This window comes from Corapipo altera, unplaced genomic scaffold, assembly GCF_003945725.1.
Source record: "Corapipo altera isolate COAL_440 unplaced genomic scaffold, ASM394572v1 45, whole genome shotgun sequence".
Taxonomy (NCBI): domain Eukaryota; kingdom Metazoa; phylum Chordata; class Aves; order Passeriformes; family Pipridae; genus Corapipo; species Corapipo altera.
Genome location: NW_020884877.1, coordinates 20,417,264 through 20,433,521, shown reverse-complemented (window position 1 = coordinate 20,433,521; position 16,258 = coordinate 20,417,264). Strand labels below are relative to the sequence as shown.

Sequence of the window (16,258 nt, the reverse complement as noted above, 5' to 3'; positions counted from 1 at the left end):
TCCATGTGCGGTGGCTGGATGCTCCACGCAATCATTGCAGCACACTTACACCAGCTGCAGCCATCACACGTAGGGGAGCTCTTCCATAACCTGAGATAATTGAGAAGGTGACAAACCTACAGCTTCTCACATGGACAAAAAATTTCTCAGGAGTTAAGAGGGGACTGACTCCAGAAAGAAAACCTTAGCAGATATCTAAGGAAACTGCTTAAAACTTGGTGCCCCTCCACCCCCCAAGCACTGAAAGGATCAAGTCCTCTGCTAGTGCTGAGCACAGGGAATTCAGCTCTGATGCTCAGCTTAATTAAATAGAAATATGAAGTAAGAAAGAAAGGCTAATTAGATAGAAATGCAGAATTACAGGATGTGAATGCTGATTAACCTAATAATAGACCATAATGCTGTTGAAGGAAGTTAAATGGATTGTTTAACGGATGGAATGATCTATAGTATGTAATATATAAAGTACTTAACAGTAAACATTTAATTACCAACTTCAGTGGCATTTTTCTTCACCGTATGGAGAAAAAGTGCTTCATAAAAGAGTTACTGGATGGGAGTAATTTACCGTCCTGCAAAAACATCTGTATCATATGGGAAAGAGCAACAATTCCTCAGACACAGCAGAATGCCTGAGACACAGTGAGCAATGCTGGGAGCTGCCAGATAGAGTAGAGCAAAGCAAATCAAATGCCTGTACCCCTGATCTGGTATATCACCACTTCTGTGGGGCAGGACCCCTGGCCTTCCTATGTCTCCCACAGGAAAGAGGACTTAGGAGGCAGAAGACAAACATGACACTTCACACGATGGCTCCAGGTGAAACTTGCTGAGGATTTAGGAAGGTGGTCACTTGTCACAGAGGAGCAAAGCCACACTCTGGTGTGCATTATAGGGAAAGTTCTTGGAGGGCTGAAAGAATCTCTGGTTAATGTGATCATCAAGTGCAAAGCCATGGCCCAGCCACTAACCCACCCTGTTCCCAGCACAGATGCTCTAGGTTTGAGCTTTCCTCAGATTTCCTCAGAGGGGCCAGGCAGAAGTCTGGCATACGGAAGGTGTTTTTCAGACATTCGGGATGTTTTGTACTGAGGTAAGGGGCTCACAGATGTCTCGAGTGCCTCCATGTGGCCGGCTCACACCTAACCACAACATCACCTTCCACAGCAAATACAGTACTTTGTGCAAAATCAATAGTCATGTCTCTCCTGGAAGCCTTTAATAGAGATGTACAGGGGCAATCCTGGACATTAGAGAGGGGAAGTCACTCCAGGAGGCTCTCAGGGGTCTCTGAATTACAGTCTGTGGCACAGGAGTTACTGAATATGCTTGACTTCTGCTACAGTAGCGAACATCGTGACAGTTACAGAATGTGCCCTAAAGGGGAACAGGATCCCCTTTGGGATACAGAACAACAGGCTTGCACTTCTTACTACCACAACAGCAGTCCTAGTACTATCACATTAATTTCATACTTTGGGCTGTGTCATGCTGCTCAAACAATGTGAACGTGTGCAATTTAATTTTAATATGTTGCACTCCTGCTAGAGCTTTACTTTCTCCTAGCTTATCGCAAAGCAGCTGGGACAGAGGTGATGACCTGCACTTGGTGGAGCTCAACCCCCTCCCTGGCAGGGTCACCTCTGTAGTGGATTCCTTCCTCTTCACTTGGATTTCAAAAAGCAGTCTTGCTTACATGTCCTCCTTACTGCACGGCTCTGTCAACCCCCTGATGCAGCATAGATGGTACCTAAATTTCTATATATTAATTCATGAATAAGTGCTGAGACAAGCAGAGTACATATGGAGAAGTCAGCCTCAGTAAAAGGGAGCATTTCAAAATGCAGACAAGAAGTGAGTTACCACCAGTGTTAGGAAAAGGAAAGCTGATATTAGACTGGGCCACTCTCAGAGAGTTGGCTACCTGACTCCGATAACTAACAAGTACCCTTACAGATCTATTCCCCCATCTATTCCCCAGAAAAAGCGATCTCACCAAATACCTACGAGCAGTACATCAGAACAGCTCACAGATTCTGCCCATTGCTCCCGGCAGGGGGCTGCGCCTTGCACAGTGAGAAGTGATGCCTACTCCATTACCTGCACCACGGGGCCAAGGGGAGCAGGCTGGCCATTAACTGCCTGTGATGAGCTAATTAATCATGGGCATTTGCTGAATTCCTTTTCCAGCACCATTATTAATGGCTCTGTGGATTGGGCCGCATAGCAGACGGGCAGCAGAGGCTCCTCCACCTGCTGAAGTAGCAATCCTGCTCTGCAAAGGGCATCGGCTTCACCCACCCAGCAAACTGGAGAAATTGCCAAGAGCTGCCCCGAACTCCCATCTCCTCCCCAGGGTTGCAGAATGACTCCTAGCTCCAGTCGGGCTCAAACTCCCCACCACAGTGTCTTCCCAGGTGGCACAGGCTGCCACTGAAGGACAGCCCTGCTACCCAACCACTCCCTTCATGTGAGAATGTCATGGAGTGACTGACACCAGTCACTGCCAGTCCTCTACAGCACATAATGCCCTGGCTTCCACTTTGCCCGCTCCCAAGCACCCTGGCCTCACCTGGTGCCACATGTGTATTCTCCATCTTAGAGGCTTCCTTCTCCAGCTGTGTTCCTGCTCTTCCCTCAGTGTGGTAAGGGCTTTCAAGGTTGGACCCAGGGAACCATGAACCTAATGCTGTTCCAAGTGTGCTGCAAGGGTTTATGTGGCCACAGCTTGCACACAGCCAATGAGACCAAGTGCTGCTTGTTTGGAGCAAGAAAACGTCACTGGGAATGAATTATGCAGCTGAGCAGAGGTGGCTGACAATGAACTGTTCACTGCTTCCCCTTGGCCGGCCGTCTTCTCCTCTCCCTTTTCCTTTGTATTTCTGGGTTATGGGAATGAAACTGTGTGAGGAAGGGCAAACAGAAGGCACGCACAGAGCCTCCATGCCTCCCGGTCTCGCTCTTGCCCTGCAAGCTTCCAGCTGTAGCAGAGCTGGCCCGGCTCAGCTTTCTAGGAGTCATCATGCCACGCGCTAAGGCAGAGCCTGAGTCACCAACTGCAGTGATAGTTTCAGTGGCACAGCCTGCCTCTTCCCCTCTGCCACAAGACTTGATTCAGGTCCATCCCAGTGATACAGAGGTGAGAGGGTAAAAGGCACTAAGTGAAGGAATTATGTGAGCAACAGCCTGGTCAGCTCCCCGTGCTGGCTCTGAGGCTTGAGCACCTGCATGCTAAAGCTAAAGTGGACTCTGACAGTCCATTCATCAAAATGCTAACTGGCACTGATTTCCATCAGATCCTAGTCTGGCCTTTGGCCAGAACTTGCTATTTACACACAACATCCCATGTGCAGCTATGCCAAGCCCATCTAGAAAGAGGCATCCAAGGGATTGGCCCCAAACAGTCAGCTATGAACTGTGAACCCCTCTAATCCTGTCCCTCTTAAGTCCAAGATCACTGTAGTGAAAGGGCACCAACACACCCTTTCTACCCCATCAGAGAGCAGATCCCAAAGCCAGCCTGGGAACGGAGACCAGGTGTGGCAACAGGCCAGAGGGAACTGGGAGAAGTCTGGCCAGATGGGGTAGAGTGCCCTTGTGGTGTCATATTCACAACAGACTTGCCTTAGAGAATGAAGGTCACATTATTTAGGAGTTAGTAGCTATTAAAAAACAAAGATCTTAAATCCTTTTCTACACTGCATTTGTTTGGTGTCAGGTCCTCACAATCAACCGGAACAGAGATGGCTACTAGAGGAGTTTATTCTACTGTAGTAGTCATTAAGGGAAGGACCAGCACTGCCCTCTCCATCCCATGTGTTTGTAAGAACTCCCAGTGTTAAAGGTGCCTGGACACCAAACCTCTTTGAAGCTACTCACCTCTTTGAGGAGAAAAATTCCTGAATGGTTTCAGCTTCTTAACATAAAGGTAGGGAAAAATAAGAGAGAGAGAAACAGACGCAGGACTTAGGATGACACAAATTATATTTCTGAACATCGCCAAGAAACAAGATGGGACAAATTCATCTAGCACTTCATCTAGCACTTGTCACTGGAACTGGGCATCACAGCTCTGAATACAATGGGAATTGTTCAGCTTTGTTTAAACAAAACAAAAATTAAAATAATAAAAAAAACCACTCAACCCCCAAACATTTCTCAGGTCATTGTGATTAAACTCAGATACTGAATAAACAGAAGGAAAACAGATTGCTAATACATTGCCAAAGTAGTTCCCATTTAATTCAGTTAAAGAGAAGCAATAAGCCCAGGACTGCATCTGGCAAGTTTCAAGTAGGGACCTTCTACATGAAACGCAGACTAGGGTCAGGATTAGTAGAATATGCTGCAAAAACAGGTGAAGGAATTATAGCCATAGGACACATCAAAGTACAAGCTCATACAGACCAGTCTTCACAGCTGTAGCTTGTCCATTTAGTTTCATAAGCAAAATTTCCAAAAGGATCTTCTAATTCTCAGACCTCATGCATCAGCTACAGACCTGATGCTTCATGAAGACTGGTGGTACAATCCACCTCTGGGGACCACAGGGACCCTTTCCATCAGGAGTTTGCTACGCAGAAATGTCTGAACCAGAGCATGCATGCAGAGAGGTGTCTGCACCAGTATCAGGGTGGCAAGGAATAGTTTCCCTTTTGGCAGCCCAGAGACAAAAAGCTGTTGCTTGTTTTCCTGATATCAGCACTATAAAGCTGCATTAGGGCGTACGGTTTGCTGACGGACACGTTTGTGCATCTTCTAGCTTTGCACTTTTTGCTGATGGGACATGCCCTATGCTGCCATCATCCTCAAAGAGCATGGGAGAGGCTGGGAAGTGGGAGGAGCTGGAGAGTGGGGCCAGATGATAAAAACACACAGGCTACTGAAATTAGAGGCTACTGTGTTAGATGTACACAGGCTTGTCTGTGGAAGATCTGTAGGTCTTCCTAGAAAGGGCTGAGAGACACCTCTGCATCCTCCAACAAAGAACATTCCCTGTTTTGGGGCACTGACTGCACAGCACCCAAAACATTTTCAACACTGGCAGAGCATTCAGTGTGTCCAGCACAAAGCAAGAAAGAGGAAACTCTAAACTCAGTGCCCTTGGCAGGTGAAAGGCAATTGTTATCATATTGACCATGCACATCTGTATTTGTATTTTGTTCTTAGCCCTAAACAAAGAGTTTCTGGACTTTCCTGGAACTAAGAGTTGAGGCAGTCAGCACATCAACCCAAAATGAAAAAGATAATGGATCATCTCTCCATCCTCTCCCAGCATTTCCTTAGCCTTGGGCCTTTTGCCTCCGAGAGACAGCTGCAAAACTCAATTGAGCTGACATCCCAATTCCAGGCAGAATATGGGGCCCTCACTCCTGCTTCAGCTCCCCTTTGACTTGGAGGTGTCTGCCTTGGTCACAGTCTTTGGATAGTGGGACAGGAAAGGGTTCTGCAATTGTGAACAAAGCTTCAAGGACTGTGGCAAACAAATCATACAAAGCAACACCAGCTCTGAGCAGCTGGAATGAACCTGCACAACCCCTTTTACTGCATCACCTTCACAGCCAAGAAACACAAAGGTGATAAAAACAGACAGCTGAGGAATGCCCATGGAAAACAGCAAAGTATGCGGGAGTCTCACCTGGAACACCACATTCATCTTTATCCTGGGACCTTCCTTAATTCTATCTAATAAAGATATACTACTGACACTGCTAAGACAGAAAAAGGGAGAAAAAGCAATGCCTTATTTCTTTCTTATCAGATGGGCAAATGATAATTCCCACTGCACAATGGGATTAGGCTCAAACTGGAGTAGAATCATAAATCTATAGTCATAAATCTGTGACCAAACTAAGACCAGAGCAAGAATGTTTTTCTAAGCCAGGCTACAAAACCAGTCAATGGCACGGGATGAGAGATGCTTTTATTGTTCACCCGGTAAAACAATCAAGTGGAAGATTATTAAATGGGGAAACAGCAGCTTTGCTGGGCCAGATACCAGGTATTCCCTGAAATGTGTCCAGTGTGCCTGTCAGTGGAGCAGAACTGGGCAATAGGCTTCTTTGGGTTCTCTTCAGTGGATAATGTATCGCAAAAAATACAGTTTAGGATTAACTGTAATCAGTCATCAGATTAAGAAGAAAGGCAAAGGTAAAAAGACTACTAACATTAAAACATTTTCTTTCAGCATTTTCAGAACAGGTTTCACATTTTTGCTTCAAAGCAATTTGTTACAGCCCAAGACACAACATGCAACCTTAGAAATGAACATTTCATTTTGGCATGAAAGGATTTGTTTGTTTGTTTTAATTTTTCCCTTTTTCATTCCACTGAGAAAATGGGAAAAAAAAATTGTCTCAGGCCACCCTTATAACTTTTTCCTCAGATTTTTCAGTTCAGCCCGCAAACTGAAAAACCACTGTGGGCACAGCCTACTTGGGAGTTTACTTGTCCCTCTTTCTATTTGAATCAGACCTAAGCCAAAGAAGATGGGAAATTCATTTCATCAGGTAATACCAACTAGAACCAAGGTATTTAGGAGATGCAAAAATACTGAAAATGGGAGGAGTCATGGCTGTTTAGGAGGCTGAACATGACCCAGGAGATAGATCTCCTGGTTCCAAAAAACATTGCCATCTACAAGCTTACTGCTATGTCATCCTACTCTCACATAAGGCAATTTATAAACTGTGGGTCTGATCCTGCATTTTCAGAATCTGACTGAGATGTGCTGACACCACTTATCTGTGAGCAATGCAAGATCCAGGTAACCCACCCTAACCTGCTCTAAACAAGGGGGTTTGGGGCTTGGGATTTTTGGGTTGGGGGAAGCAAATGGAGAGAGGCACAACACCCTCCCCACTGGCAATATTGGAGCATCACTCGTGACCTGAAAACAACATCCCTTTTTCGCAGAGTGCTACCACTTCTGCAGGGACAATACAGTACTGGATAGTTACTTTGCAAGCTCAGTAAAATGAAAAGGCCTTACAAGGATCTTTGTTGGGACAGTCATCTGGTTTAAACACAGAAGAGGACAACAACAACAGCTAAAAAACCCCACAATAAATTAGGTATCAGCACAGCTTTCTAAATGGTCTAGAACACTTACTACAAGACAAAAATCACAGCTCTGGTACTTAGAATCTTGTCTTTCTTTTAAAAAATCGAAAGCTATTATCCACAGGTTTTGCATAAAAATAAACATTTTAAGCTGACAGCATTATGTTAATTGGATCAACCCGCTTTTTAATATATATATATATTTCTATGAATATTTAAATGTATATTTTATATGAATAATCTTCAAAGAAGTAATGGGAGTCACAATGCATAAAAATAGATATTTTGGAAAAAAAAAGAGTAATAATAAAGACAATCCTGATGAAAAAAAAAATATATATCAAACAGGGCAGTATTCTAAAGTAACAGCTCACCATACTACAACTTGTGGAGTCCAGTCCTTCTGTATTGTGAGCAGTTACTCCTAAATATGATTGGGCTTTCTAACAGTGATGTAAAATGAATTCCTGCACATCTAGTAAAAAAAAAAAAAAAGAAAAGAAAAAAAGAGACGGGATTTGGGTACGTAGAACAGATTTGATATCTATTAATTGCTGTAAATAGCTAGCATGGATCATCTTTCAAACTGAAAGCAGGAGGAACTCCAACAACTCATGCACTTATAAGAATATATTTGCTAATAAAAATCCGATCAGTCTCTCTGAACTAATTGTTCTTAAAAACCACAATTTTTGTCCTACAATGTTTTTTCTGTTGTTTCATGAGTAATCCAAACAGATTGGAAAAGGTGGGCTTTTCAGTAGTCTTTGTCAGCATTTTGTGCAGCTTTGACAAAAGCCAACTCCTAACAGTTCAGAAGATAATTTCAGAGTAATCCTGTCCCTTTGCAGCAGGAGGTAACCTCACTGTTAAAAATCCCTCAGGGGAAAACAATCATGGGGCAAGAGGGGAAGCCATAAAAAATTAAAATAGCCTGACTTGCTTGCCAGCTGCATCAGTATTCAAGTAAAGTTTAAAGTACCTTTGTGGGACTTTAGAGTCTTGGAGAGTCAGACCGGCTTATTTTAACAACTGTAATATGCACTTAGAAATAGCCTTGTCATCTGCTTGTCTAAACTCAAAAAAACAAAACTCAAAAACAAACAGAAGCAAAGGAAAGGTAGAGGAAAGGACTCAGCATCAGTATTAGACTGCAGAGTGTCTCCTTGACACTGACACTTTGATATTCGTGCCTTCCTTTCTAATGCATTAAAACATCCTGAAGTCACGCAGCCATTTTAAATGAGCATTTCAAGAGTCCAGTTTTTATAGAGGTTAACTTGATCATCAGCACAGCACTGGAGAAAGCTGATCTAATGATATTTCACTTACAGAACTCTTCAAAGGAAAATAAGTAATACAATTCCACAAAAAACAATGCCAATGAAAAACACAGAAAGCAAGTTGTTTTTAACTTGGTGTTTTTTCTTAGATATGCTTACAGGAAAAAAAAAAATTCTTCCCTTATCTCTTTCTTTAAAAGCAAATTTTCTAACCAGTAGATTTTAGAGCTATCTTCCATCTACATGAATCTAAGCTTTTCTGAAATCACCTATAGGGTTGGGGGGGAGGGTCAGAAGATTCCCTCTCCTAAATTTCACAGACATCCAAATAGCATGTTTGTTTTTCCTTGCTTCTCTTCTTGAATTTGTCCATTCCCCTTAGGATTTCACAGGCTAACACTATTGTGAGAATTTAAGTGTCTGCATTTGAAAGAACTTTGGACTGAGCACAGCTTCACACATTTCACCTTCTTCATGCCCTTTCCATGTAGTTTCTTCTATCTTTACACGTACGAAAATCACAGTTTGTGTAACATTGTTTTAAAGGAAGAAAATAAAATACACACACACACATACATTGTATTGGTGAACACTATACACTAAGTATTTTTTTCAACAGCATAACAGAAAGTCTGGCCTACTGTAGGTTGAACATGTAGGGAAGGCTGAATTTTTATGGTTGCCATGCAAGTCACCTTCAAGATAAAACAGATTAACCCAGCCAAGAGCAAACGCACCTTCTACTCTCAAGCTGTTAGACAAATACTGCCTTTCCAGGGATCAGGCTGACATCTCACCAATTCAGTCAATGCAGTATTTAGAGAACCACACTGAGTTGCTTCTGCATCAGTCCTTTGAATTCAAATGCTGTTTAAACCAAAGGGGAAAGAGGGTATCTGAATTGCCTTATTATTATTAATATGTGTATATTTCAATAACACTTTGAATTTCAATTTACTTCTGAAACCTTGCCCTTTGAGAAGAACACACCCTTTAAGCTGACTTTTTTTCAGGCTTCTGATCCTTTAAAATTCTCTCTTCTTTTCCTTCTGTTGTTCTTTTTCAATTATCTATCAGAAAACTTGCTTTCTTCCAGCAGAAATGCAGCTGGTGGGCTTGAGCTTTCACTGCACCCGTTCTGTGAAATTCTCTGGGAAAACCCCTCGGCATTGGTCAAGTTCCTTATGCTGGATCCAGTCAGACTCCTTCACACCCATCAGCCATCCTTCATCCTAGAGGAGAAGACAGAAATCAGGTGCTAAGGGATAGATGTGAGCAGGGATTTTTGTTACAGAGCACAGGCCAAGGAGGTGTCAAGGCATTATCAAAGCCATGCTTGTATTTGGCTTGGAGACAATCTAGGAGGAGTATGGGGAAGAAGGAAAAAATGCATTTGTTCCCTTTTAAATGGAGAGAATGTTACATCCCACCAGAGCTCCAATTTGACCCAGACTGTGCAGACACTGTGAAACTGTAAAGAATGAAGTGTAACAGAAATATATTGTAATTTATACCCAATGAAGCAGGAGAAATTCTGCCAAAAGAGACCCTAGACCTACAGGATGGGAATCACCTATCTCAACTTTCACCATCTAAACATGAGGGGTCCAGCATTTTCCATAGTCATAAAAGTGACAGGCACGTCCAGAGTGTAATTCAACCCATTCATCTTGGGCACAGGTATCTGGAAAGGATGAATGAATCCCTGGAGATGCTCATCCCCTGCTCCAGTCAGAGCACCTGATGACTGGCATTTTAGAGCTGGTACAGGCAAAATAAGTCTTGTCTGCTACACTGAAATCCTGATCTATGAGCATTGGGAGCTGAGAAGCTCAATTCATCTTCCCAAAACTCAGGAGTCTGTTGGGCTTGATGCAGAGTGAGATCAGCAAAACTCTCAAACTTGGCTACACACTCAAGGTCTCTCTGAAGGGTCTTCCCTAGCCACCAACCTATACATCTATAAACATGGATGAATTTTCACTGAGGCAAATGGAGTCCTGCTTGGCAGAATCCACTCATGAGGAGAACCAGACATTTCACCTTCTGCCTGCAGGCTGTCTAGCGCTGAGATTTCTGCTCCATCCTAGGCATGTGAGGAAGACAAGATATTCAAGGTGGGAAGGCTGCACTGCTTGCAGCTCAGGTGTGCAACCACCCTATTCTCCACATGCCTTGGAGCTGCCACCATGGAAGCACCCCTTCAGCATGAAAATGTACCCTCTCATGTGAGCCATTTGCAGTGGGGCAGCCTATGTGTTAAGGGTGCAGCATGAGGCAAAAGAGCTGCATAGCTCTGGGTGCCTGCAAGCTCACTTAGCCCTTGCTGCTGCCTTAGATTTGAACATTCAGGAGATGTCATGAGAATGGCAGGAGATGGGAGCCCATCTGCAGCAGCCAGCTGCAGGGGCTGTGGGAGGATTGATGTGCCATAAATCAGGAAGACAAACAACTAGGCAGAAGACACTGGGCCCAAGTGTCTGGAAGGCAGCTTCCAGCTCACAGCACGCCAAGCACAAAAGCTCATCCATTTGCACATAGCGTCTGTGCCATACAGCATGCATCACTCCCACCTCATCCTGCCACCAAGGGTCTCCTCAGCTGTAGGGATTAGACACAAGGACCCAGACTGAGCCCTGACAATTTTAAACCATGCCATTTAAGTGCCGGCTTAGAAGCACTGCTGCCCTCAACCCTTTCTTCTATCAAGAGAGATGAATCCAGGCCTGGATGACATATCCACAAACTGATACCTAAGCTGCAAGATGGGGACATGGACCACAGTCTGTCATCCTAAGCTTCCTCCACTCACGTGCACAGTTCATGCACATGTTAATAGCCAGCATTTTCTGGCTGGGGATGGTTGAGGTTAGCTGTAGCACAGGATGCACTGTAGAAGGGTTAAGGGGCTTCAGTGCAGCTACAGTGTTATGTTAGCAACACTCAGAGCTCACCCTCTGCAGCTTGGAGAGTCTCGAGTTCATGGCTGTTGCACCCACATCCAGCTAGAGTGCAAACACAGGGCGTTGAAAAACTGCTCCACAAACGCCAACTCCTACCACAGAAACTAGGGGAGCTGTCAGGCTTTTCCCATCCAGAAAGCCTTCTGAGAAAGAAATGCTCAGAAATGCTTTTGCAGGGCAGTTCCACTCAGTGAAGAGTCTTGTCTCCAGAAGGAATCACTGTGTGTTCCCCAAAGAGTCCTTCCCCCCTAGCTCTGTGGGAACTGTTGGCAGATTATAGCTCCATTTCACAGGCATCAGCATGATCTGCCTCCATAATTCACAAAGCCAACAGAGGATCCACATCTTCTGAGGTAGTAAACTACCTCACCTTCCCTTTATCCCTTGTGGAATCCAGACCTTGTCTGGACTTGGCCAAACCCAAAGAGCTGATGACTGCTGAATCAGTTTGGAGAATTTGTTTCTTTTCCAAACAAAAACCTGGAGATGTGAGTATAAATTTTATAAAATCACCATCTCTCTCAGTGGAAGTAGTAAAGCTGCTGCAGATTACCAGCTGGGTGCCCCTCAAACACAGCAAGTGAGGAGGACTTAGTCAAAGCTTCCAGAAATAACTCAAAGAAAAACACGGTCAATTAAATTCAGGTTGAAGATGGGCAGCAAGACTGTTCTCCAGGGCTGAGAGACCCGCACCAGCCTTTGATTCTGCTGCCATCTCCTGACCAAACACAGTCGTTTGGAAACAGCCATTGCTATGGTGAAGTATAAGCCATCATCCACCGACAGCTGCTTTCTTGGAGCTCCAACATTTCTCAAAACAGGAGAAAACATCATCATAAAGTGTGGATCACTCCTCTCAATGCTACAGTCTGAACTTTAGTGATCACAGGGAATGTGCATCAATTTAAGGGGCAGTGAAGAGGCAAAATACGGGCTATGTTGAGCTCCCTGATCAAGAGTCATAGTATTGGCTCAAATGTTCTAACAGGGACAGGAACCCACTGCTACTCCATATGCTTTATGTAGGATAATGTCTCTACTTTCCAATAACAAGCAGAGTCCTCCCCTTTATTGCAGGAAGCCAATCTCAAGCTCAAGGACAACCGTTTTCTCTTGCCATCTCCCAGCCACAAACTAATGGCTCTGCATCCAGCCAGCCGACTGTTAGTGAATAAAGAAGCAGCTCTGGAAACCCCATTGGCTCCACATGGGCCAGGCTCACACCCCATCTTCCCCACTCACCTGCTCCTCAGGGTTCTCAAATGGAATCACAAGCACCACATCCCCGGCCTTCAGCTGCAGCTCATCACTGTCGGTGGCGGTGTAATCATGCATGGCCTGGACCTACAGGCAGAGGAGAGGTGGGTGAGCCCAACCTTCTCTCACCCAGCTCCGTAACAGGTGACAAGGGTTTCCTCTTCATTGATTCACTGGATGATTCAGGTTGGAAACCACATTTCAAGGCCATCTGATCCAACCTGATGCTTAATGTAGGGTAAGCTTTGATCACAAATGTCCCATCCAGGGGAATAACTGATTCCCTTAATTTAATGACTACAGGCTTGTTCATACAGCCTGGCATGCAGCTCTCCTTGGCCACAACAGCATCCTGATGAGTCTTATGCAACTTGTTATGTATCAATCAGCACCTCCCTGTCCTTCAGGAGGGTTGAATTCTCATGGTGTGGGCACAAAAACCTCACAGGGTAGAAAGTCTGTGTCCACTTGAATGGTGCCCTATATTCTTTCTGCAGCTGGACTGCAACACTATTAGAGATCATAGCTTCCCACCTCTGTCACAGCAAGTAGGGAGAAGAAATGTAGGAAAGAGTATTAGTTTGGATGATGATATCCATGTTTTCTCTTTGGTATTCAGCCTACTGCCTTTCAACATCTGTGTTACAGCTTTTCTACTTCAAACCACAGCTCTCCACTTTGAGCACTATAGCCCATAATACCACCTGTAACCAGCCTAAATGTTATGAGCCTCCTATTGTTCATCGGCTTTTGCCATTCTTCTGATTTTAGTAGAATCCCAGAAAAAAAAAAACAATGGACATGACTAAAGCAGACAAAAGCATTCCTATAGCAGAAGGCTGTCATTTCTCACTTTTCAGGGTATGATGCACCTATGCTGTCTTCCTGCCATATTCCATTATGCACATTATATTTATGGCCTATCCTCATCCAGAATCACTCCTTCCTCCACACCTACGAAAAAAAGCTGCAAGTGATCTTTGGCGTGTTCAGAACATCCACCCAACTTCCCTTCCTACTCCTTTATTTTTCTCTATTCATCCTGGCTTTCTCATTTCTCCAGACCCAGTCCTCTGTTTCTTCTGGTGTTTCCAATTCTTCTCCAATTACCACATGCACCAAAGTTTAACTTTTTCAGCTGGGAGCACAACTTTTTATTCACTATCCAGAGTCTGTGACTGAAACTACCACACCACCAAGACAAAACCAACTGCAGCAGAGAGAAGGGGTTTTTCTACACAGCACAGTAACACCTTTAGATGCTGATGCTCTTACCAGTCCTTTGAAACATTTGGAACTGCATGAAGCTGCACTGAGGAAGGTGTATTTCTCCTTCAATTTCCTTTCTGCCTTTTAATGTGGCATAGCCCATGGACATGCTGAGTGAAAGCAACTAATTCATTACAGGAAAGAAAAGATAATCACCAGGAACTCAATGCCCCACCACCACATACTCACCTTGAACAGAAATCCTGGGGGCATGTCAGCTCTTTCAGATGAAGCACCTGCTTCCATAGCGCCATTGACAGTTGCAGGGAAAGTTTCCACAACAACAGCAGGCAGAGAGGTCTGGTAGGCAGTGGCAGCCAAGGAAGGAAAAAAGCCATTGAAAAAACAGAATCCAAAACTGAAGCTCCAAGTCCATCCTGGAGGATCCACATCCCAACCATCCCATGGCTTCAGTGGGTTTTCCCAGCATACCAGTGACAAAAAGACCCCAAAGGACAGCAGAGGCAGTAGTGAGAAAGCAGGAGTGGTGACTGCTGTCTTCCTCTGCCTAAGACTGCAGAAAGGCAGAGATGATTTATAGTTTTTCTGGGACCATAATGCCCAGCATTTCCCATTTGCTGTGGTCACAATGCATTCTTACAGAGCCCTCGTGGAACAGACAACTCACATGTGACAGCCTATAAGACCCAAGCTGCCATGAGTTGGGACCTACTCCAGTCCCCTAAAAACGTGGCAGTGTCACCAAAAAAAAGAGGGAGCCTGGATATTCAGGGGACATAGGCAGAGCCCAGAGGACAGGGTAGGTAAAATAAATGGCAAGCAAGGGGGAATCCAGCAGACAACACAAGCCTAGGACAGCATGGGCTGTGAACTGGCTTCACAGGATGGATGAAGGGACAATTCTTTTAGTGAATCTTCCAGCAGAACTTCTCCCTAAGCACTGCACAGATAAAATGCAACAACTAAGCCTCTGAATAAGAGCATTGTAACTCCTCAGGGAGCAGGGATGTGCTTTTCCAAGCTATGCAGCTCTTTTCCCAACCCAGTCTCCCACATCTTCTGTATAACAAAGGGATGTGATGGAGAAAAGGGACTGCTGTCCCTCGAGGTATTTACCGATCCTGAGTCAGCTTCAGTTTTAGATGTTTCAGCTCCAGCTGCTGCTTCTGATCCAGCTGCTTCAGCTCCTGCATGGGCTGCTTCTGTAGGCTGCAATACAAAAGTTATCCCGGTGGGATGTTATTCTCATTCCAGCTACATGTGTGAGCAGCAACGTGCAGCCAGCCTGCCCAAGTGCTCTGCTGCTGCCTGCTGCCACCTGCTGCAAACAAGTGAGACACTGCAGGCTCTGGCTATGTTTCTTCCTCCCTCTTTCCCTGCAACCCACAGAAATCACCACATAGCCTGAATTGCCTGAATTCCCTCACTCCAGGCTCACAGCAGGAAATCAATGAAACTCCGAAAATTTCAACTGCAGACCTACTTTACACAGTATCTACCATTACATCTAGATTGCCCACTTGTACATGAATACAAGTTCTCTTGCATGCCAAAGTACAAGGATCTCTCAATAAGCTACTTCCAAGGATACAATTACAGAATATTTAAGCACTTGCCACCTCCCAGAAACAGAAGAGCATGGTAATAATGTGTTCAGATTTGGAACTTAGTCTGGACCCAGCATCAACATGACATTAACTCTGTTTTAACACAAAACTAAAGATATTCATTTGCCCCTCCCAGAAATTGCAGCAATGCAGGAAGTATGTTGCATCTGGTAGCATCAGTGTTGTAGATCAGCCCAGTGGGAGATGGACCAGGCAGCATCTGGGAAGACTCCCAAAATTTGCCATTTTTAATACATGAGAATAACCAGCTTTAGTATGCCTACATGCCTTATACATTTGATAAACATGTTGTCCTGGTTCAGCTGGGATACAGGTTATTTTCTTCCTAATAGCTGGTACAGGGCCATGTTTTGAATTTAGGATGAGAGTAGAGTTGATAACCCACTGATGTTTTAGTTATTCCTGACCAGTGCCTACACTAAGTCAAGGACTTTTCAGCTTCTCATGATGCCCTGACAGCGAGGAGCCTGCAGGGCACAAGAAGCTGAGAGGGGACAAAGCCAGGACAGCTGACCCAAACTGGTTGAAGGGATATTCCATATCACATGTCATCATGCTCAGTTTATAAATAAACTAGAGGTAAAGCTGGCCAAGGGCCATTGCTCAGGAATGGGCTGGGCCTCAGTGGTGATGAGCAATTGTTCTTCATTTGCATCACTTGTTTTTCTTTAGTTCTATTTCTCTCTTATTGTTATTTTCCTTTCCATGATAATTGATTATTATTATTTTATTTGAATCAAGCTGTTCTCATCTCAATCCACAAGTTTTCTTACTTTTACCCTTCCAATTCTCTAACCCCTCCCATCAAGGGGAGGGAAATAAGCTGTCAGGGAAA

The 16,258-nt window shown here is 44.4% G+C and overlaps 1 protein-coding gene across 16 annotated transcripts in view; it reads right to left on the bottom strand.

The window, feature by feature from the left end:
* Positions 1-3,966: 3,966 nt before the first annotated feature.
* BIN1 (bridging integrator 1) overlaps positions 3,967-16,258 on the bottom strand; it is a 93,435-nt gene continuing 81,143 nt past the window's right edge. For 9 of the 16 annotated variants that reach the window (XM_027636484.1, XM_027636473.1, XM_027636485.1 and 6 more), the window contains 4 exons: positions 14,912-15,004; positions 14,024-14,134; positions 12,551-12,652; positions 3,967-9,577 (listed from right to left, as the gene is read on the bottom strand). In XM_027636484.1, coding sequence (XP_027492285.1) covers positions 9,470-9,577; positions 12,551-12,652; positions 14,024-14,134; positions 14,912-15,004 — 414 coding nt within the window. In that variant the 3' untranslated portion in view covers positions 3,967-9,469. Of the gene's footprint in view, positions 9,578-11,299; positions 11,351-12,550; positions 12,653-14,023; positions 14,135-14,911; positions 15,005-16,258 lie in introns of all 16 variants that reach the window. The other 7 variants (XM_027636469.1, XM_027636471.1, XM_027636472.1 and 4 more) reach the window with 1 other exon arrangement.